This window comes from Ostrea edulis, chromosome 2 (genome assembly GCF_947568905.1).
Source record: "Ostrea edulis chromosome 2, xbOstEdul1.1, whole genome shotgun sequence".
Taxonomy (NCBI): Eukaryota; Metazoa; Mollusca; class Bivalvia; order Ostreida; family Ostreidae; genus Ostrea; species Ostrea edulis.
This window is the reverse complement of record NC_079165.1, coordinates 100,240,516-100,264,419: the sequence shown is the minus strand read 5'-3', so window position 1 is coordinate 100,264,419 and position 23,904 is coordinate 100,240,516. Positions and strand designations below refer to the sequence as shown.

Genomic DNA, 23,904 nt, shown 5'->3' with positions numbered 1-23,904 from the left:
TATATATATATATATATATATATATATATATATGCGACACTTCACCTGAAGTTGGAGTTGGTGATGTCTCTACGGGAGTAAAAAATTCTGGAATGAGGTGCAAACACAACATGCACTCTAGCTGCAGATCTGAAGCTCCCTAGGAAAATATTGGGACAGACCAGAGCGTCCTAATATTTTCCTAGAGAGCTACAGATCGGCAACCTACATGTACACGCTATCAAACCACCTCGATATACTCTTATTCAACCCATATTTTCATTTTATGTATTTCATAATTTTGCTACAATGCTATAAGATGTGTCTTTCGCAATAAAGAATTATGATAATCAGTATATTAAAAGCATAAAAACCAATTAAGATGAAATAATTGATTTTCTTTTTAAGATTTCGCAAATTTTTCATCAAGATATGAGGGATTGGTCTCAAAATATCTATTTTCCCATAGATAAGAATTAAAAAAAAAACCCAACCAAACCAACACAACAAAGATACCGTTGCGATCAGATTCAATGTTGGTTAAATGTTTGGATGAAATGGTCATTATCGTAACTCATGTAATGTCTGGACATCAGCCAGGTAGATTTGTACTTACTATCAGTTATTACAGTAAGTACATTCTAATACAGTGTTTGAGGATACCTAGTATTGTCAGTGGCGGGTTTAGAGGGGAGGGGCGCCGGCCCTAAAATTTTCAAATTTAAGGTAAATCGCTGTATCTTGTTTCGGAAAATGTACTAAACGATAAAAGAAGCAATAATTTCTTCCACTCAAGGAGAAATAAATGACAAAATCCTTTGATTTCTTGAATTACTTTATTGGGAGAACTTAATTTTTTCCAAAAAACCCTTAAAATTTGGATCATTTTATTAATTTCACCTTATTAAAATGATAAAAAATAGTACAAATGACTTAATAGGAGGAATATTTCAAGATCCATAAAAACTGTAAAATCCAGGAGCTTCCGAGAGCTTCGCCCCCTGGACCCACTGCCTCGTAAAGTGGCGGCCCCCGTAACCACAATTCCTGGATCCGCCCCCTGATTGTAGATTCTCGAGTACTCGTGAAATGACTCGGAAGACATCAAATCGGAAGAACGTAAATTTTTACATGTATTTCAGTAATACGCATATAAAATTTATTGGTGAAAGGCAAAGATAACAAACAGAAATATGGGAAGTTGTCGATGGAGAAGCTGAAATCCCGTTTGTCATAAAGTTGAATTGTTAGTTTGCCGTTAATATCCACTTTCAATAAAATATCTAAGTATGAAGCAGAAGTGGATGACTCTGTGGTGACTTTTATTTCGAGTTCACAGTGACGTGATGTATCGAATCGACATATACTACTCAAAATTTGATAAGGATCATAGATATTTTTCTGTTTAAAAAATTAATAACTGCATAACTGGCAATATTGTGTCCAAGTGAAATCAAAAACGTCTTCAACAAACTTGCACGTGCATTTCATGCCATGGGAAATGCGTTTCTCATCACAGTTTATGCTTTTGCTACCATTGCACGATTTTCACTCGGGCATCGGTATCTGATTCTTTCTAAAATGTCAAACTCACTTGAGTGTTTACACAACACAATGCCCCCTCAACGTGTAAGGCGTCGCCTGACGACAGAACAACTGAGCAGATGTATTGGAATGCTTGACGCTGGCTATTCACAACGTGACGTTGCAAATGCACTAACGGTCAGCCAGAGCGTTGTAAACAGAGCCTGGAACCGACAGCAAACTTTTGGTACAGCAGCACACCGACATGGGGGTGGTCGTCAACCCAACGCCAAGACCATTTTGTGGCTCTTCAGGCACGACGCCATCCCTTCTGGACAGCAACCAGCCTACGTAACGACCTCCTGAACGCCTCGGGGGTGAATGTGTCCACTCAGACGATACAGAATCGGCTTCACAATGCAGGTCTCAACTCGAGAAGGCATGTGTTCGAGTCCCTCTGACTGTTCGACACCGGCGGGAGCGATTGGACTGGGCTGAAGATCATGTCACTTGGACACAGAACGATTGGGTTCAAGTTCTGTTCACCGATGAGTCCAGGTATTGTTTGGACTTTACAGACAGGAGGCACCGAGTGTGCCGACGACAACGTGAACGTTTCCTTGATGCCAACATCAGTGAACATGACCGTTATGGTGGTGGTTCCATCATGGTCTGGTGTGGAATCAGCAGGGATGGAAGAACAGATCTTCATGTCCTGGAGAGAGGAACAATGACGGGGGTGCGGTATCGGGATGAGATCCTCGATGTTTACGTCAGACCCTACGCTGGTGCTGTTGGCCCTGAGTTCATCCTGATGGATGATAACGCCCGTCCTCATTGCGCCAGGGTGGTGGAGCAGTACCTTCAACAGGAGACAATTGTCTGTATGGACTGGCCAGCGCGCTCGCCGGACTTGAACCGGATTGAGCATGTATGGAACATACTGCAGGTTGCCCTTTCACGCCGTAGAGCACAACCCACGATTTTGGCAGAGCTCGGAAACGCCCTCGTGGAAGAGTGGAACAACCTTCCCATTGGAAACATCCGGGTGCTTATTGATAGCATGGCTCGACGTTGTCAAGCCGTCATTGATGCAAGGGGAGGCCATACCCGGTATTGACACTTCATCGACTAAGTGTAATGATGGACTATCTCCAAAAACTGTGTAATTCTTTCTCTGGTTTGCTGTTAACTTTTTGTAATGAAATGCCTGTTGGTGTTGTTATCAGATTTCAAGCATTCCGTATTGATAAAAGTTCATGCCGTTCATGGATTTTCATTCATAACCTGAGTAAACACGTTTCTGAGTCAAATTTATGTCTTTTGTTATGTTTGTGGTAAATTACACACATATAACCTAGTGATCCTTATCAAATTTTGAGTAGTATATGAATGAAAGTTAATGTTAACAGAAAAAATGTCGTCGATGTATCTAAATGTCGAATTAAAGGCCACAAGAGACTTTTTCTTCTCATGTTTTTTTTTTTTAATAAAACTAGAATACGCAATATAAATTCATCGCATGTATTTAGATATTTAGTACTCCTGAGATATCTTCATTAGAATCAATTAATAAAAGTGAAACAAAAAATACTTTATGTGGATAGTATGTCTGACTTCCAAAACCTTTCAAATAGTGTGGAAGATTCAAAGATCTCTACAATTCAAATTAGATAGTTGGTTACTACCCATTTTACCAACTATCTTCATATTATAAGACTTTTCGATTCATTTGCAAGAATAGAAGAATACTAGTACTACAGTTTGAACTACACACACGCACAGATCTATCATAAAAAATGTCAACCCTTCTTAAAATTACAAATGAAATGAAGAATCTGAAGGATGACATGGATTCACCAAATTAGGTTTCCGACAATTACACATTTTATACCATATTTGTAAAACTTGTCATACATGCATTCGAGAAAAATTCTATTTCCTAAGAATAAATGTGTAGCAATTTCCTGATCCAGGCAAATCTTTTGCACATTTACCTAATGATCAGGTGTGTTGCAGTTTCCTTTACATGGACAACTATTTCAAAATAATGTATGCTACAGGCCTATTTAATGTATCTTTAAATTCTGAAGGCTATTGGAAAACAAATTTCTGAGAGTTCCTGTTAAGATACAATTATATTGGAATACTGTATCTTTGACTTCTACAAAGCCTACTGATTTTAAAAATGGTTAACTACATGTAGTACCATACACTAGCTTTGATCTTCGTTTCTTACCTCAACATCCCACTATACTGAGTCTGCACAACAGTAAATCTGACCTTTATTTCATACGACAACAAACAAACATACTAAATTGTTAATTGGACTTTATTTCATAATGAATAAAATATTGCTGACTAGTTTTATAATGATATACCATGCCTTTGTATAATGATAATAGCTCTTTTTTTTAATCCTTTGTGTTCAACACAATACATGTAACTTTTTTTTTCATTTCCGCACTGATTATGTTGAAAGCAGTCTTGCGTAGCATCACAATGCCACTATGGCAGGAGACAAAAAATATACATGCTCATTAAGTTATGAATGAATCGGAATGACAACAGATAGTTTTTATAATCTCATCTCCCTCTGTATAAAAATGATTAATGTATGATTACATCTGATGCAGTATAAAAATATACAAATATATGTACAAAGTATATCATAATATTCATGGCTTATAACACAATTCATTTTTAATGAGACGGATAAAAAACTTTCCCATAAAATTTAACATTAGTTTGTTTGATGACAATTAGTGGATATATATAATATATATATATATAAATAAATATATAAAATCCACAGAAAAAGATCTACACTGTATATATGCATAATGGAGTTTTTTTTTATAGTGTAAATTGATCATAAGTAATGAAATATCTTAATTTCATGATAATCTACAGGGAAGTTTTTAGAGGGTCTCCATCTCATCATGTTGAATTTAATTTCAATAAAAATATGATCAGAAAATCTAACTTTGGATTAGAATGCAAGAACAAGATGGATTCAAGAGGAAAATAGAAGGACTGGTACATATTTGGCAAAAATGCACAAACAATTTCAAAAATGTTAACAATATATCTGAGGATTAAATGTCCTTAAACATTAATCCCTCTGGATTTAAAAAAAAAAATTGCAATTAACAAGGGTAATACATATAATCACAACCATGATATACTATTGATATGTAATATGTCTAAAAGTCAGAAATGTAGGAATGTATTAGGGATACAGAAACCTTAATTATTATCAAAAATAACATCCAAAGGAACAGCAATTAAATAACATTACTAGAACATTCCTTCTGGCTTTAGAACTGTAATAGGAAACCCAGACTGATTGTCAGAGGGAAATTTTATACCATCTATATTACATGTTTAGTCTTGACAATTTGTTCAGAAATGTGACTAAATTCTAAGAGACTTGCTCAAATTAGCATGCTGTCAATAAATTAGCACATGCTGAAATGTGACTAAATTCTAAGAGACTTGCTCTAATTAGCATGTTGTTAATAAATTAGTCCACACTGCACATGGATATGAGTATTAAAATCATGAAAATTAATTTCAATATGTGTATTTTTGATGCCCTTTCATTCTTACACTACCAGGCTTAATTTGCAAACATTCACATCACATACACACCATAAAGTAACGATAGCAAGTGACATCATTCTTCAATGAATCGAAACACACATTTTTATCTTCCTAAAGACTGGTACAAATTCACTTCTGTACTATGTAAATACAATACTGTGTCATAGCTAAATATAGATTTATGAAACTATGCACATAATAATCAGAAGAAAATTCCCCACTAAATACATAGCACCAACTCAACAAGTACTGACACATTCAAGTCAAATGACACAAAATTCTGGCTGGTTTTGAAATAATATATATATTGAAATTGTACATGTGTGAGAGTGAATGCTTGTGCAATCTTAACAGAGATTATAACATATTTGTATATAATTGTTTTGATACACATCATCAAATGGCATTTAATTACTGGGAAAATAATGAAATCAATGTGAAAAATGAGAAGTCTTTGGCCAATATCACAGTAAAAGACACTAAATAATGCTATTACACATGCTGGAAATATCAATAACTATATTTATCATACAAAGAAATCAAAATCATTGTTACACAACTTCAGAACAAGTCTTGATACAGTGTGTCAACTCATGTAGTTTAGTCTAATCTATTCATGAACGATTTACTGTTACTGCATTACAATCATTGATAAATATTGTTCAATCATGGGCTCAAAATCTTACAACTTCAGTGATAAAAGAACAACTATACTTTGACACAGGTCAAGGCTATGGGAGTTCAAGGCTAAGAAAATGACACTTATTGCAGACATTCCTGAGATATGGGTGCAAATCTTGTAGTATTTAACTTGCTTAAATGAAAATATCATCAACAAATTTGATCAGAGAATTGTTAGCACTTGTTCACTAGAATCAATGCCATGTGACATAAAATTCTCACTCAAATATCCAAAACATCCAACCATGCTTGTTCAAATATCCATAATGATGCACCTATCCAAGATATCATTTAAATTGCTTTTACAGGACAGGTCAAATAATCTGTCCCAAAGTCTAGGATTGCATAGTTCCATTATTTGGTTTTGATTTCTGTTTGATCAAGATAAATCTTTGGCAGGGTAAAAAATGGTCTTGAATGACCAAGTCTCTCACTGTGAGTCATTTTCACTTGAGTTGCTTCCCTTTACAGAATCACTCACTCCATTACTTCTTTTGAGACAATTGAGTTATTTAGGTCTATGGGAATATTTCCATCACAGATATCCTTTGAATTTATCCTTAAATTAGTCTCTCCTCAGGAGGGGGTTTCAAAACACGACCAAGTTCTAGTTTGGAGCCATTAATTTCCTGTCGACTGGGATTGTATGTTCCTCGCGTTCGCCGCTTTTTACGTGCCATTTTTAAGAATATTACTAAACCTGTTAAAAAAAATGAGGGCATTGAGATCAAATTTTACAAAAAGCATACTTTAATATATTTTCATTCTGATAATAAAGTTTTGAACTTTATGCAAAAAACATCTGATCAATAGAACCTATAGTTATAAATAGCAAGAATAAAAAAGTCATAGGAGCTTAAAAACTTCTAAAATAAGTAAAATTCCTTCCCTGTGAAGAGCAAAATGATATAATTCTAATAGTAATCAAGAAATTAATACAACTACAGTGTACTACAGGATAGTGATTCGCTACACAATATTGAGCTCAACTGTAAACTTTATGCTCATCAAGGAGTTGCAGAGATGCCACTTAAACTAGGACTAACAAGAGGTACTGTGAGCAATGCTCACTAAGAATACCTCCCGCTTACCCCAATCTCCCAAAGGGTGTAGGTAATAGGTAAAACTTCAGTATTATGATCCAAAAGGTATCTAGGAACACAGCATCTCCATGCGATGAAAAAAGCCATTAAAGAATTTAAATGGAAACCATATTGCTACTTCGATGTCCAGTGTGCATGACCTTTGACCTTTTGACCCCAAAATTGATAGGGAACATCTTCATCCCATGGGTAGTCCATATGTATGATATGGTGACTGTAGGTGGAAAGGATAACCCTTTAGAGCCCGGAAACCATATTACTACTTCGATGTCCAGTGCGCTTGACCTTTGACCTTTTGACCCCAAAATCGATAGGGAACATCTTCATCCCATGGGTAGTCCATATGTATGATATGGTGACTGTAGGTGGAAAGGATAACACTTTAGAGCCCGGAAACCATATTGCTACTTCGATGTCCAGTGCGCTTGACCTTTGACCTTTTGACCCCAAAATCGATAGGGAACATCTTCATCCCATGGGTAGTCCATATATATGATATGGTGATGGTAGGTGGAAAGGACAATGCTTTAGAGTCCGGAAACCATTGCGTCTACAGACGGACGGACGGACGGACAGACAGACGGACAACCCGATTCCAATATACCCCCCCCACAACTTGTTGCGGGGGGTATAATTATAACAGATGCCACCTTACCTATGACTACTAATAACAAACATCCCGCCACCACCGGACCCACAATGATCCAGATATTATCCTCTTGTGTAATCTTCCTGGAATCTGGATCCTACAATAGAGGGCAGCACTAGTCTCAATTTCTACACACTTACACAACTACATACAACAATTACATGTCAGTTTAAACATTTACACATAATCCCCTCTCTGTACCTGCTGTACCTAATACATGCACTTAAATCAGCAACTTGTGTTAAATATGTAATTGACATGCAGATTTTAAAGTCATCCAGAAATTTTCAGCTCTTGTTATCAAAGCAGATGACAGGTTATATTTATTTTTCCAAAGACATATTGCTACTTAATTTATCGACACTTTATCTACACTGTGTAAGGTTTATACCATAACATCACAGAGAGTCCCTGTGTAGCCGGGCTGACAGACACACTCAAAGCTGCCTTCTGTGTCAACACATGTGGCATCATTCAAGCACAGATCCGGCTGCTGACATTCATTTATGTTTTCCATACAATTGGTTGAGTTGGTCCACCCTGAAATATTTTTTTACAATTAACTAATAGCTAAATAATATTTACATTTCCAATGTTTTTTGCCTTTGATATCTTAATTTGCAAATTGTTAAATATGACAGCCATTTCCTCATGAACGCATTGCAGTTGTAAACAGTGTTATAATGAATTTTGATATATATAGTATATCTATTTTAATGATTACGAATTCGGACAGAAATGAAAGTAAAATGTACATTTGATTTTTGAAAATACACCTTGCCAAGTTCAAGGTCCATAACTCTTTCAGAAACCCAACACTCAAATTTGATCTGTAACCCATTGATATAAGTTCATGTATATTAAGTTCCAATTCAATAACGGCAGGGACAGCCAAAAAGAAAAAAAGTCCACAAAAGTATTTGCACTGATGGACAAAGTTACACACAGGCTGATGAGTTGTGGGGCCCTAATAAACTTAAGCTCATCAAAATAATGAATGAATATCAGACCAATATTTCATATCTCTGTTGGAAATGAAGCTTGTTTATAAAATATTCCTGCTATCAAAGCAGGCCATTAAAACTAAAGATTTCCAATTCTGTGTAAAACAGTTAAGTATGTTGGGATCGCCTGAAATCCAAGACATCTGTAGCAAAACATGTATCGATAAACGATTTCCAGGTAATTACTGAGTAATTATAAATTCCAGAACTTTCATATTGTGGCATTTTAAAGATTCATATACAAGTGCCAGTAATTAGAAATTTCAATGAAAAATATTCCAGTATCAACAACAATACAAATGTACTTTTGCTTATAGATTTCATAAAAACAATCAGTGGGCAAAGTCCAAATAGCTCACCTTCATGAAGACCATCAGTAAATGGGACTTAGAATACTGTAAATTCCTAAATATACATGAATTTATCAAAGCGTAATTTCACGTGAAGCATCTATCTACATAAATAAACTCTAGATCAACAGAGCACTCACGAATTTATGTTGACTCATGATTTGACTGCACAACATTTTGCGATATTAGTACTTGCGTAAAATGAGGGATCTACAGTATTCAGTAAAACAAAATGATGATGTCATAATCAAGCATCCTTATCAATGTTACGATGTCAGTGTCTCAGTGATCTAAACCTCATCTTACCTGGTGTACAATTACAGGTGTAACTGTTGATCTGGTTTATACAGGTCCCGCCATTATGACAGGTAACTGCCACACATTCATCAATATCGGTATTACAGTTTTTATCTGAGAATCCTGGGAGGCAGTAGCAGATGTAGTCGCCTTGGACATTGGTGCAGTTTTCGCTCTGAGTGTGAGAACATGGAGGAGAACTGCTGGAACACTCGTCTACATCCTCTGTGCAGTTCTTACCCTGCCACTCTAAAATCATATCACAATGCGGTCAAATTATGATGACCGGCCTGTTTAACTTAAACTTACCATTAACCTTAACAAAAAGTACAGTATATATATAAACTTTTCCCAACCATGTAGCTAATAATGTGCTCCATGTGCTATGTTTATGAGGTGAGTCCATGTTATAGTAATCCCCAGGCATAACTGATAACTGTTCACAGCAATTTCTCTCCAGAGGATGCACTACGCAAGCTTCACTTACACTTGTTATTGTGTAAATTACAATAATCTTGTAAAACGATTATATGACAAGATTTTTTTTATCTTCATAAAATAAAAGAACAAAAGAAAAAAAACCCCACTGATTATTTAAACTTTTTGTTTCCTGTTAATAAGATATATGCACGTGATTGATTCATATGATATATATGCGCTTGATTGATTCAGAGATTATTAATGGAGGTTTAAGTGAAGCCTGCGTAGTGCGCCCTCTGGTGACTGTTAGACCGAGGAATTGCTGAGAGAGAAACCTCTATATTGTCAGTGTAACTGAAGTTGAAATATTCTAGCAGCTTTAAAGCTACACCATTTTAATAGTAAAACAAGACAACAATATCAACTTTTTTCTTTACCAAAAAATGATATCTAAGTAATGAAATTACCAAAAAATGATATCTAATTAATGAAATTACCAAAAAATGATATCTAATTAATGAAATGCATACTGACACATAGATGAAAATTTCATTAACAGTTTTATGATTTATAACTTACCTTTCTTACACGAACAAGTATAATCTGTTAGATTTTCAATCTCTACACAAGGGGATTTAATGTTGCTCTCGTGACATGGCTCATCATAACATGGTCCCAGTGTGCTACATTTTGTGCCTGCAAAGGAAAATAAAAATGCATAAAAACTTTTAATGGGGGAAAGTGTAAAAGTAGCTACCAACATAGTTTTGTACTGCAGACATTTTCAATCTGAACACATCCTAGTGAATCCATTCATGGACAGCACACAGCCATTTTAAGGTATACATTGTGCTATCATAGAAATAAAAAAAAAAATTGATAGTCCTTAAACCAGCTTTTCAATTACTTTTTAGGACTGTACAGCAGAAAATGATGCACCAAAATATTTTTAGAAAATATTTATACATGTGTAGCCCATTGATATGCAGTTTGATATTAAAATCACACCACATATTGAGGAATTTTAATCTACTGGAATTGTTAGCTTTTTTTGGCAGATTCACCAAAAAGAGCACCAAATTTTCTGTTTGTATAAATGATACAATGAAATTGCTCAAAAAAACCCCCAAAAAACCCCGAAAGTGCAAAGATTTGAGAAAAATCCATTGTACATTCCTGTCACCAAAATTATCCGATATATGGTACCTGTGCTTCATTTCAGGAAAGCACATGAACAACTGACTTAATGGTTTCTACCTAAGTCAAGCTTAAGGTACACTTTACAAAACAACTAATCCACTCCACACATAGAAGAAGTGTACACACCATTCAAAACTGTTGTAAGCTCCAACTTCCACACAATTTGTTTTCATTGTCTCCAGGAAAGAACGGATCCCATAAAAATAGACAACTTTAAACAGAAGGCTCCTAGTGAAAGTTAAATGTGCCAGGAGAAACAGTGCATAAAATACACTACGAGGAAAAAGTAACTTTTGACACAATTTTAGTTACATCCAATACATTCTACACAACAGACTGTGATGCTCCTCTGTTGACCTGTGTGAAATCCAACAAATCCTTGTCTGATGACAATACACCTGTAAGCTAATTACAGGTGTTATTCAAATAGGTACACTAAATTTGTTTACCTGGTCATATAACTAGGGTCTATCCAAGTAAATATGAAGAGCACTGTCGGTCAAATCAATTGACTTTGTAGACTTTCCTTCACCTTTGATCAATTTATACAAGGTGTACTGTACATATAGATAACTTTAGATTAGCTGAACTCCCATAATGTTTACCAAATGTAGAATAGTGGTTTAGTCATCAGACACAAAGCACAATTTTTTCCGAGAAAATGGGATACAAAATCTATGTTACTATCTAATGAATAAGAAGTTTAAAACAGTTTCAATCATCCTAGCACCATGTACGATACGCTAAACTGAAATCCTTTGTCATAAAAAACACTTAACATCCAATATATGAACATTCTACAGTTCAAAACAGCATGAAGTGATGTCAGTCATCTTTCTGTTTGACTGTATGGCCCTTTGGGTGACTTACCCCACTATCTATGTTATTCATCACTTACTCACAGACCCCTTGGGTATTCATATCTGTCAACATTGTATATATAAGTTGCTAACATGAAATTCATCAAAGAATATACACATGTATTAACATTTGACTACTGGTTACTATAAAGTTACTGTAACAATGTATATACATGTATATCACTATTGAAGGTAAAAATGATGTAAATCAAATAAATCATTAGTTTCCTGGATAAAACAAAGACTTGGGCTCAGTCCAAAAGGTCACAGGGAGTTACCCTGTAGAAGACTTCTTTCTTTGTGACTTGGGGCCTTGTGTTTATTCTGTTTCTAATTTACCAATTTGCCCCTGTGGCTATCAGTCAGAAACTAACTCTGCCATACTTTAAAGGGTACGTAGTGAAATCTGGTGAAAATGCTGTTTTAAAATTTCAGCATTTCATTCCACAGAGTTGTAACATAACTTTGTAGATTTTACAACAGGAAGTGTAAAATTCAAAATGATACCTGCTTGGGCCCATTATAGGGGAAAAGAAATCAAATTTTGCAATGGTGCATTTTATGTTACAGCTGTGGAAAGGATATATACTACCAGTAATTTCATTAGCATCACCACGATACAAATTAGATCAATAGACCTTTCCGTAGATTCACAACTCTCCTATCAAACCACAATACCTGTATTTACATCCTAAATCTATAAGAGCATCATTTCAAATTCTATTTTTCATTGATCTAGCTCATTTCAAACCAACTCGATAGCTACTACAAGTACTGTCACCCGAGACATGGATCCAGTCAGATGTTAGGAATGTGACAATATTTCATTTCCATTGAGTTTACTTCGTTTTGTCTACATATGTGATTTAATTATTACTGTTTTTCTCGTGTGACTGGTTGGACCTTATGACAAATCAAAGCAAATCTATGTTAGAAGACATCAACATTAACTATTACCAATCCAACAAAAACTGAAATACTTATAAAGGATTCGGAGGACTTCTAGAGTATCTTCATTTTCATTTCAGTTTATATGAAAGAGAACAACCATTTATTTTTAGAATGAATGGTCCTGAATAGAAATGGTAAATAAATGCTACACTTCTTAAATCTAAACCTTTTATTTTCAATTTATTTTGATAAATTGATAAGAAATTGTTCCATTTTGTAATTCTAAGACCATTTATTTCAATAAATGGAAATCAATGGTGTTCATATAAATGGAAACTTGCATTTCATTTCAAGAAAAAATGAAAACAAATTGAATATCAATGGTAAATGGAAAATAAATTTAAGAGAAATCTAAATTAAATGGATTTTTTTCCATTTCTTTTTGCTATTAGGGATAAGCCATATAAGGGTATCCAAAATGAGATTTGATACTTTGCAGTTTAAGTTCTTTCATTGCTCATTTGAATCTATTGTGAGAGGAAGTTGAATGTTTTGTGTAGCTGAACCAAGAATCTGGGAGCCTAGCATACAACACAGACTGACATCCATAGTCCTCTAACTTCACTACACAGTGAGGTGTGGGTGAGGTAAGAAGGACAACTCTGGTTAAATATTGACTGCTTTGTATAATTCTGATAGATTGCTTGTTGAATGTGCACAAGTAAAAAAAAAAAAAAAAAATTCCAGCTAAATCTGTCCTGTTTGGCACATCTAAACTGAAGTAGATTTGAAATACATGTATGAAAAATTTAAAGCCAAAATTCACATTAGCTTGACATTCAAACTCTCAAGTATCATTGAACTTGAGTAAAAGACCTAAGGTCAAGGTACAACACAACCACATCAAAAGCAATCCTTGTATAAAGACAGTCTTGATAATGTGCATCTAATGTTAATGTTTAATGTTTCTCAGTAACAAAAAAGCAAAGGACATGAATTTTTTCTTTTAAGTGACATTGAGCAAATGACCTTGAGTTAGTTACCAATTACTCCTTCATGTTATGAGCAACATTTATGTCAAGTATAAACATTTCATTTTGATGTTTTTGTTGAAAATTCTTGCCTAGATATGAATTTTGAACATTCTTCTCCCAGTGACCTTGAACTTCACTACATTTTATGGCCTATACCCAATTAGACAGATGATCAGGGTGAGTCTTATATAAATCCCCCCTCCCACTTCATTTGATGGGGCACAAAAATACTACACTGATTTAGGGAGGCTTTGAATCAACTCCACTGGACTAAAACATTCTTAATTCTATTTTGTAATTCCACCATTCCAAAGATGCTATGTATCAAATTTGGTCAAATTCAGTGATGTGAAAAATGCTTTAAAGTTAACTACTGGCAAATGACAATAGGTCACTGGAGTTATTTATGCAGGTACATTTGTATATAAAAACCTCCATAATAAGCCCTCTTCCTATTTCCAAGAGTATTATTCTCTCTGTAAACTACAAAAACGTGCTAAAAATTCCTCTTGAAAACCAAATTCTGTACATAAGCATTCTTACCATGTACATATGTTGGACATTCACACATCCACGTATTGTTGAGTGGTGGCCGGTGCTTGCACTGACCCCCGTTGAGACAGTTCACACTGTCACAGTCCACCTCTGTGCAGTTCTTCCCCTTGTATCCCTCCGTACAGCTACAGTTGTAATCTCCCTCATAGTTCACACATGTTGCCCCATTAGCACAGGGGGACTCTTCTGTACACTCATTATAATCCTTCCCACAGTCCGGGCCTAAGTATTAAAGGTAAACAAAAATACTCACAAACACGTACTTTCAAAGACAGTCAGTTCCTGGACACAAACCATTACTATGTATACTAGATATCATCTTATTTCCTAAAAGTCACACTGATACACAGAACAGATACATGTAGTTCCTGGTTTAGCCTCTACGAAAGCATACAAGTCCTGGGTTGGAATTTGACTTACTACAGTAAATCAGTACTTGTACATATCTCACACGGAGACTTTTAAGATTCTCTGGTCTGGTCACTGGGACATAACATCGTCTATTTGACTATTAGAAATGTTATTGACATGAGAATCTGTATGCAGACACCTCCTTACCCGTGTATCCAATCCCGTCTCCTACACAGTTACAGGAGAAGCTTCCTGGTGTATTCTCACAGATTCCTCTCTGACAGGGCTGGTAGTCACACTCATTAATGTCCTGCTCACAGGATTGCCCTCTCCAACCTTAAAGCAATAGAAACATATGCATATACATGTATAAATCAAAGTCTGGAGTTTATCTGTTAATATAGAACTAATTTCTATACACAAATGTTGGATTTTAGATGAACAAATTTCAAATCCACAACCGGATCATTTAACTAGCAAAACTGGACCCAGTTGCATGACTGTTAGTTGACTTTGACAGGTAACTTCCTGTTAACTCTTACATTTATATAGCACTCACTAGACCTAACTGTCAGTTAAACTTAACTCATCGTCATGCAACTGAAGATAGAAAAGAACAGGTTCAAAATAATTTCATGATATGATTTTTATCAAACGGACTTACCATCTGTACAGTTACAAAGATGGTCATTGATCAGGTCTACACAGGCACCATTGTTATTGCAGGGTTTGGAACTGCAATTGTCAATGTTATGACTACAGTTCTTGCCATCAAATCCTGAAAATATTTACAAAACAATTCACATTTGCTGGAATAAAACAATTAACACATCAACAAAGCAAACTGAATCAGTATCATAGAGAGGTACTATGCAGGCAGATACCTGGGACACATCTACATGTGAATGTATTCTCTGCATAATTATTGATGCAGGTGCCCCCATTTAAACAAGGGAGATCATCACAGAAGTCCTTCTCCACATCACATAAGGGCCCAGTGTACTTCTCTGTACAGGAGCAACTGAATGGTGGCTACAACAACAAATACAGAAGGTTGAAACATTCTGTTAAGTTCTTTACTGAATCACTGATTTGTTTTTCTTCCTTTTTTATTACAAACTTTTAATTTAAAAAAAAACTTTTAATGTATCTAGTGAAAAGTAAATGGGTAAAGTGAACAGAAAAAGGATATTGTGAATAACATGAACAGGAAATGGGTATAGTGATTATAACATGAACAGGAAGTGGGTATCGTGAATAAAGTGAACAGGAAATGGGTAAAGTGATCAGTAAAGTAAATAAAGTGAAAAGGAAATGGGTATAATAATTAAATAAAGTGAACAGGAAATGGGTAAAGTAAATAAAGTGAACAGGAAATGGGTAACGTAAATAAAGTGAACAAGTAATGGGTATAATAAATAAAGTGAATAGGAAATGGATATAATGCCTTTGGAAGGTTTACTGATAAAACAAAACTGCCATCTTTCAATGATGCTTCATAATAGAGAGGGTTGATGACATTAAATGTGTATGCATGTGTGTTCACGTAGTAAGCTTTAGGGAATAGCCCAAATACAAGGCAAATATCACTACTATTTGTAATGTTATATGCTGGCCACAGTTTACAAACTTGTAAAAGCGGTGTCTAACACCGTGCCACGAGAACAAACATGAAACAGTGATCGTAGCTAGTACATTTTATCTCCTGTATGAAATATTGTGAGAGATTTTGTGCTTCAAATTTATGTCTTACTTACAAATTTTGTAAACAAGTTATCATCAAAACACTGATAGAATCAGGTAGTCTCGAAAGGTTTGGCACATGGTTAACATATGGAAATTAAGACAATATTATAAATAAACATCTATCTACCTGTAATTAAATGAAGCTGTATGCATTACAAACCTATTCTCTCTAATATCCTACGACTCATTTATCCTCTATTTTTTTTTTTTTTTGCTTGAGAAAAATATCTTTAGAAATGCACACGTTTAATAGATCTTTCCCAGACCCATCAAATTTTGGATTTCCTTTCAGCACCACTAACAAATATTCTCTCTATTTATGGAGTTCCAACTCACTTGTTTGCTGTTGTCGTCCGCACAAGAAGCATTGTTCTTACACGGGCTATCATTGCATGTCTGTGTAACCTGAAAGGGAAAGACTTCATTGTACAAGAGAATATTGTACGCCCTCATATATGAAAATTATTTCCTTGTTATTAAGTCCCGACACAAGACTGAAATAATTATTAAGAGCTATAATTTTACATGACCTGTCTAAATTCTGCCTTTAGGGTAATATTATGTAGTCAAACAGGCATACCATTAAGTACATGGTTATACAAGCATAGTAATTTATCAACAATCTACATGTTACATCACTTTACAATTACACATCTGTATATGAATGACATCCTAAAAAAAAAAAAAATCTAAGAAAAATATCAAAAATGAATTATTTTTTCACCGAATGATGATAAATAGATCTATAGTATTTCACTCCATTTCTAATTTTTATGATTGTAGCTTTATAAATGCAGGACAAACACATCCCAATGTGCTGGCCGGGGTCCACGTTGTGTACTGTAGAACATGGTATAGAAATGGGATCAATGCAGTAAATTACAGGTATTTGTCATAAATTACTATTTTATAACCCTGCATTATCTAATATTAATGCACCAATAAAAATTCAGCAACTTTGCATTCAACAGGAATATGCAAGTCATAAACGACCAAGTAAAGCTATATTAGGAAGCTATATTGATTTTATTGCAATCTATGTGCTGTCTCTATAAACATCTAGACCTATGTCGGCTCTGTAAGACACACACCTTCTTTAATCTTAGTTATACTTCATACAAGGAAATATTATGTCTGTATGAGGAATCATATTACGTTGTGTACAAAGAATAAACACATTACAGAATTTGAATAATACGTGTTTATTGATTAGGATAAAACGACTATAAACACATTTAATTAAAAACACATTTTTAAAGTAAAACTCATCACAGTCTTTAGAAATAATTGCTTTTAATATGCTTATAGATTATCTTCATGAAGTTAGCACACATGGATCAAGAACTCTATTGATGTGTACACTCAAAACAATTGACTGGAAATGAAATCCCCCCCCCCCCCCCCCCCCCCCCCCCCCCGACAGAATGAGAAATAACCTTACCTGGGTTTGACAGGTGCTTCCTATGTATCCACTCGTACAGTTACAGGTAGCAGTCCCACCACCATCACTACACTCCGCCCCGTTCTGACAGAGGTTGGGATTACAGGGGTCTGTGTAGTTTGAACACCTACAGGAAACAGACAGACACACCGTAATAGCTAAAATAAACCAGTATCTCATGACAAGGGATTTCACATCCTACTGCTGGGTCATCATAAACAATAAACAATTTGTCTATAAATTGTCAGCAGAAGTCAGTCATCCCATCAGACGGAGGGCTCCCTCTATGTTAACTGGCCTTCTGTCGGTGAATGTGTCACACCTTTGATAACAGGTAAAAAGTGTGCTCTGCTGGATTCCATAGATTTGTTATTGACAATCCACTAATGTATTAGGTAATATGTTGTTCTGATGTACTGGTTAGCCCACTCCTCCGGTAACTACCTGTACATCTCTACAAGGTAAGATCACAGAACCTTCTCAACACACTTCAGGTGGAAAAAAAAATGTTTGAACACAGTCCAAGGTTGTTTTTGTGTGTGTGTGTGTGCTTTAATGCTTAATAAAGCTTTAAATATTAAATCCACTACGAATAAAGTCTAGACTCTCTTTTATTCTAGACTCTAAGCTGTGGAGAGTCAAGAACTCGTTGACACATTTTCCCACCAAAAGATTCTTGTCCCCTTGGAAAACTCAAAAGACAAAGTATGAAAGGTGTTGAATCTCATTAACCATTCAGAACATGACATTTCATTCTCTGGCTTAAAAGTTCACTTAGAATCACTATTCACAAATACTTGTGAATTGGGACATCATGCATCTTTGAGAAGACCATTTAAATCATTGCATTCTGTGACAAATAAACGAGCCTCCCCTTTGAACAAATGTCCAGCTGCTGCCACTGGGTACACATTTCCTGTGTATAGTTATACTCTTTTTTATATAACTGAATTTTCTCAACACGTCATCTGGAAACCTTTTGTGTGGAGGCTAATGATTTTTTGTGGGTCTGAAATTTCTAAAGTATTTAAAGTAAAAGATTACAAATTTGGGTCATATTGTCAGAGACTGTTTGAATAACTTCTGTCCTCACCCTGTTACACAAACAGTGGGGGACATTTTATTTTAAAGATAACTTGAAGTCTCAGCCCACCAGTCTTGATTCTCCGTAATGATCGTATCTTTGACTTGCATAAAACACTCCCAATACCAAACTCCAATCAGCTCTATTGTTAAAAAACAACATGCTGCCTTGAAATGTCATTTTCTGTAAAGATCTGCACACACAGAACTGTGACAATTATTGCTACAGCTAGAATAAAAAGACCTAATAAACCTCTCAGAATTGAAGAAATGCACAAAGCAAAACATACAATGGTTAATTATTCTACAAATATGCCTCAAAACAAGAAAATAAACCCTTCACAATATATTGACTCAATCTTAATCCACATAAATATATTATGGTCTTAAGCACTAAACAGCACTCTCTCAAATTCAGAGAAATTCAAACAAGAATTAATAAAAGAACCTGAAGTTTGTAAATTTTAAGCTTTAAACACAATGTTATCTATTGAATAGATTAAATAGTCTTATAGAATGTTCGTACTCAATGTTATGCAAACAAAGATCTCTATGAAAATCACAATGAAATGTCTTTTGTGTTTCAGCGAGAAGCAATATACAGTGGAATGGCATTCCAATGAAGCTGTATCTACAGTAACTTTATTTGAAACCTGTTCAAATCCATTACATTGGACAGGAAATTGCAAAATTCTGATCACAAAGATTTGTATATGGGGGAGTTTATTATGACAGTCAATCAATGCTAGATCATATAAAACTCACCTAATTCCACTATATCCATCTCTACACTGGCAAGTGAAGGCATCAAGTCCATCCACACATTTCCCACCTTGGCCACATGTGGGTGATGTTGCACAATCATCCTTATTAGTTTCACACCATTGTCCTCCGTAGCCAGAAGGACACTGACAAGTGTAGCTATAGTAATCTTCCTGGCACACTGAAGAGTGCTTACACTGACTGTGGACACACGAATCATTAGTGGAACAGCCGTACTTCTGAACATTCACATCCTGCGCTTCAAAGTACTCCAGATATACCGAGGTATTGAAATTGGTGAAGTTGTTCTTCAAGTAAAATGGAAGCAGTACCCCACCAATTCGCACTTCACGCAGACAACCTTTGTAAAACCAGTCCTCGTTAGCATCTTGACTGTAGCCCAACATTAATTTTCTGCTGCTCTTTTCATTGATAATCAATGCTGTGAGATTGATGGTGGGACTATGGCTGAATGTGAAGTCCTTGGAGATGTTTTTGCTGGGGCCCTCCACTGATAATGTCATATTAGCAGCGTTCTCCGTCAGTTTCACCGTGTGGAATTCCCCATCACTAACATAATAATCCACCTCCACTAATTCTGTTTGTCCTGCTCCAACACGGTATAGAACCTGGATTTTGCCTCCTCGAACTCGGATCTTAAGAAATTGTGGATCGTTTTGGGCAAACAGAATTAATCCATTTCTAACTAAAGTTCTTATTTGAATGGATATTTCCTTGATGGATCGACCTGGATTAAGCTTGGGAGTGTATTCCACATGACTGCTGACACCAAATAATGTAGTCGAAATACCTATAAAGTATAACAAAACATTTCAATAAATAGTGCCATTATTTTCACAATAATGTGATTTTTATTTAGTACTGAGCAGGTGATGACTTACATTCAAACCCGTTGTGTAGGCTTTTGCAGGTGGCTGATTTAGGACAAGAGTCATCATCACAGAAATCAATCTCACTGCAGTTCTTCCCCCTGAATCCCCGTGGACAGTTGCAACTATAAAGAATAAATTGAAAGTGCATATTGTTGAAAATGTCTGAACAGTACATATCAATTTTTAATACTTTTCTTGGAAACCCTTTTTTTTCTCATAAAGAATTACATACAATGTATACATATCTATCAGGGTGAGGGTTATAAAATGGGGATGGATCTGCCATACACTGTGTAAACACCTGATAATATCACAAGGCAGGCCCTTGAATGGAACCCACAGGGGAAGAAGAAAGTTGGGAGACCCAGGCAAACCTGGAGAAGAACCATAGAAGCAGAGCTAGGCCAGAGAGGCAGGTTTTACTTGGGGCCCAGCTGAAAAATGCAGCCCAAAACACAGTACGTTGGAGAGGTGTGATTGTGGCCCTATGCTCCCCATGGAGTGAACAGGAATAAGTAAGTATACATATCTACACGTAATACTTTGTATGTTTCATATGAAGAATGAGAATTGATGTACTGGGTATTCAGTGCAAATTGACCATACCTGAAATCATTGTAGAATACATTGGTACATGTTCCATTGTGCATGCATGGAGATTCGTTGACACAGACATCATCAGTGACCTCATTTTCAACAACTCCTGTGCTGTTGGTCAAAGTAAAATTACTTTCAACCGTAGTATTTCCAGGAAAGAAAACCAGTCTATTATCATTAATTTCAGCATCTTGGATAGTTCCCTTATAGTTTCCCAGCTGAGTTAATTTTGGAATAAGGTTCCCATTCACATTGATCACAACGGTATCCCTCCTCACACGACCAGACTGTTTCATCGACTGAGGAATTTCCCCACCAAACATCAGGTACTTGGCATCAATGTCACAACTTCCAGTTGGCAGAATGGCGTGTGGCTGGATGGGGTTTCCATTTCTGATGAGCTGCAATTTGTCCCCTGAAAGAAACTCCACACCAACAAAATGTTGCTGTCCATCGTTTAACACAGTTTGATTATCCATGATGAAGAGGATCGTCTGAGTATTACAAAGCATGAGCCTGCTGGCCAGTTTGCCTTGAAAAATCTCAAGGGTCAAAAAAGTGGAATCATCATTGCCTAGATACATAATGAGTCCACTGGGCTCACGAGTTCTGACAAATAAGGTCAACTTGACTTTATTTCTAAGAATATCTTTCTGATCCTGAGGTATGTTAAAAGAGGTGAAACTAATCTGTGTGTTGTCTCGGGCAAACGTAGCTGGAATATACTCTGAAAAACACGCAACAAATTCAATTAAATCAACAGTGTCGCTGCATACAAAGCAGTCTCAATGATTTAAACATACGGGTAATACAGTTACCAAACATTATAAAACTATTTAAACATACGGATAATACATTTACCGAACATTATAAAACTCTTTAAACATATCGGTAATACAGTTACCAAACATAAAACTATTTAAACATACGGATAATACATTTACCGAACATTATAAAACTATTTAAACATACCGGTAATACAGTTACCAAACATTATAAAACCACATCATTTTTTCTTTCAAGCACGTAAAAAAAATCAAAATGTTTTAAGTTCTTTACCTTCTTCACAACTTTTCCCCAAGAAGCGTCGATTACATTTACATGAAAAATCATCCCAAACGTCCGTGCAGGTACCACGGTTGCTGCATGTATCGGCCAGACATTGTGGTTTTCTGTTACAGCCTGCCACTAGGTTGATGGGAATATTATAATCAGAATTCTCTGACAATACAATGTTGTTGTTTACAGTCATGTCCTGCATACAACCCATGAACAATGTCTGTGATTTTGTAAGTTTCCTACGTGATATATTCCCTGCTTTTCCAAAGTACACCTCTTTCATTGGAGTAGCATTTATCATCTGTAGATAATATACTACTCTCTCACACAATGTTGCATTGTAGACACACTGTGGGCTGTCTATCTTGACAGTTATTTGTCCTTTCTCTTCAGAGTCTGTTTCATTTAGCTGGTGTAGAGAAATGCCATGCCATTCTCCATCATTGACCATCAATGGAATGTGAAGATATTTGAATATTCTACTGCGATCAGAATTGTATGGAAAATAACCCATGTATATACATCCTTCAAAGATTTCAATGTGCACAAATATCCCAGTAGGAAAGTAGTCCCCATGCCACATCATTAGTATAACATTTGGTAAAGTGGTCCTAAACCTAAACTTTATGGTGTTGTTTCCAGTTTGATCTAAGTTGTGTTGGACTGATGACGGCAATCGGTTATTAAATGAAAAGGTTGTTGGTGTTGTGCAATTTCTTCCAGTGAATCCTGGGTTACACTTACAGTAAAAGTCCTGCTGGACTGAAGGTAACTCGGATTTGAGGAATGGAATACAGATCCCATTTCTACACACGTTATCCCCTCCATCTTTACATGCCCTTAATTCTACACTGCAGTTTTTCCCAGCAAACGATCTGTCAGAGGAGTCTGGCTCTGAGGCACAAACACAGTTGTAATCTGCCACTTTGTCAACACAGGTAGCTCCATTGTCACAGGGTAAATATTCCAAACACTCATCAATCTCTTCATCACATGTTTCACCTTTGTAGCCTGGTGCACATCTACATTCATAATCTGCTATCTTGTCTATACACGAGGCCCCATTTTTACATGGTGTCAATTCCACACATTCGTCAATTTCAATCTCACACCTGTCTCCTCTGTACCCAGGTGCACATTGACAGTCATAGTAATTAATTCTATCTAGACATGTTGAACCATGTTGACATGTGTTGTTGAGGCACTCATTAATGTCTATTTCACAATTTTCTCCTGCAAAATACATTTTACAAATACTATTGATAATTCTGTTTCCTTTATCCCAGCTTTCTGACTTCCAGTAAGGAGTTTGAAGAAAAAGGACTTAGTTTTATAAACCCCAAATGGATTTTATCTCTCACGGACAATTATGAAATTGCAGGCTTTATTTATGATGTTAAAGGGACTGATTCACGATTTCCCCCCAAATTTTGTTTTTTTACTTTAAATGATCAAAATCTATAGTCTAATGTGTTTAGAAGGTTTCACAAAAAAAATAAGGTTATTCATCATGACAGAGGCTCATTATAGAGAGTTTATTATTTGTTTTTAAAACAAAGATTGAGGTGTGTTATTGTTTATGATGTTTTCAAAATAAATGGATATTGATCCAAGTTTATTATATATATATCACATATCAAGGATACTTTAGGTAAAATGTGTCATTTAAAAGTTAAAATTTGTGATTGTACCAAATGAAGATGCTTTGAATTACTAAATTAACGTTTCACAGGTTTGTTTGTTTACATAAAAAGACTCGAGTCTTTGTTTACATAACACAGAATCAAAGCTAAAGTATTGCTCTTATCCTTGCATTCAG

General features: G+C 35.5%; 1 protein-coding gene across 4 annotated transcripts in view; it reads right to left on the bottom strand.

The window, feature by feature from the left end:
* Window positions 1-3,816: 3,816 nt before the first annotated feature.
* LOC125682528 (protein crumbs-like) overlaps window positions 3,817-23,904 on the bottom strand; it is a 55,731-nt gene continuing 35,643 nt past the window's right edge. For all 4 annotated transcript variants that reach the window (XM_048923163.2, XM_048923164.2, XM_048923165.2 and 1 more), the window contains 15 exons: window positions 22,086-23,318; window positions 21,036-21,753; window positions 20,439-20,551; window positions 19,540-20,347; window positions 17,692-17,818; window positions 16,587-16,655; window positions 15,389-15,536; window positions 15,169-15,282; window positions 14,712-14,840; window positions 14,142-14,375; window positions 10,193-10,309; window positions 9,203-9,442; window positions 7,934-8,082; window positions 7,549-7,639; window positions 3,817-6,490 (listed from right to left, as the gene is read on the bottom strand). In XM_048923163.2, the coding sequence (XP_048779120.2) occupies window positions 6,351-6,490; window positions 7,549-7,639; window positions 7,934-8,082; window positions 9,203-9,442; window positions 10,193-10,309; window positions 14,142-14,375; window positions 14,712-14,840; window positions 15,169-15,282; window positions 15,389-15,536; window positions 16,587-16,655; window positions 17,692-17,818; window positions 19,540-20,347; window positions 20,439-20,551; window positions 21,036-21,753; window positions 22,086-23,318 (4,430 nt within the window). In that variant the 3' untranslated portion in view covers window positions 3,817-6,350. The remainder of the gene's footprint in view (window positions 6,491-7,548; window positions 7,640-7,933; window positions 8,083-9,202; window positions 9,443-10,192; window positions 10,310-14,141; window positions 14,376-14,711; window positions 14,841-15,168; window positions 15,283-15,388; window positions 15,537-16,586; window positions 16,656-17,691; window positions 17,819-19,539; window positions 20,348-20,438; window positions 20,552-21,035; window positions 21,754-22,085; window positions 23,319-23,904) is intronic.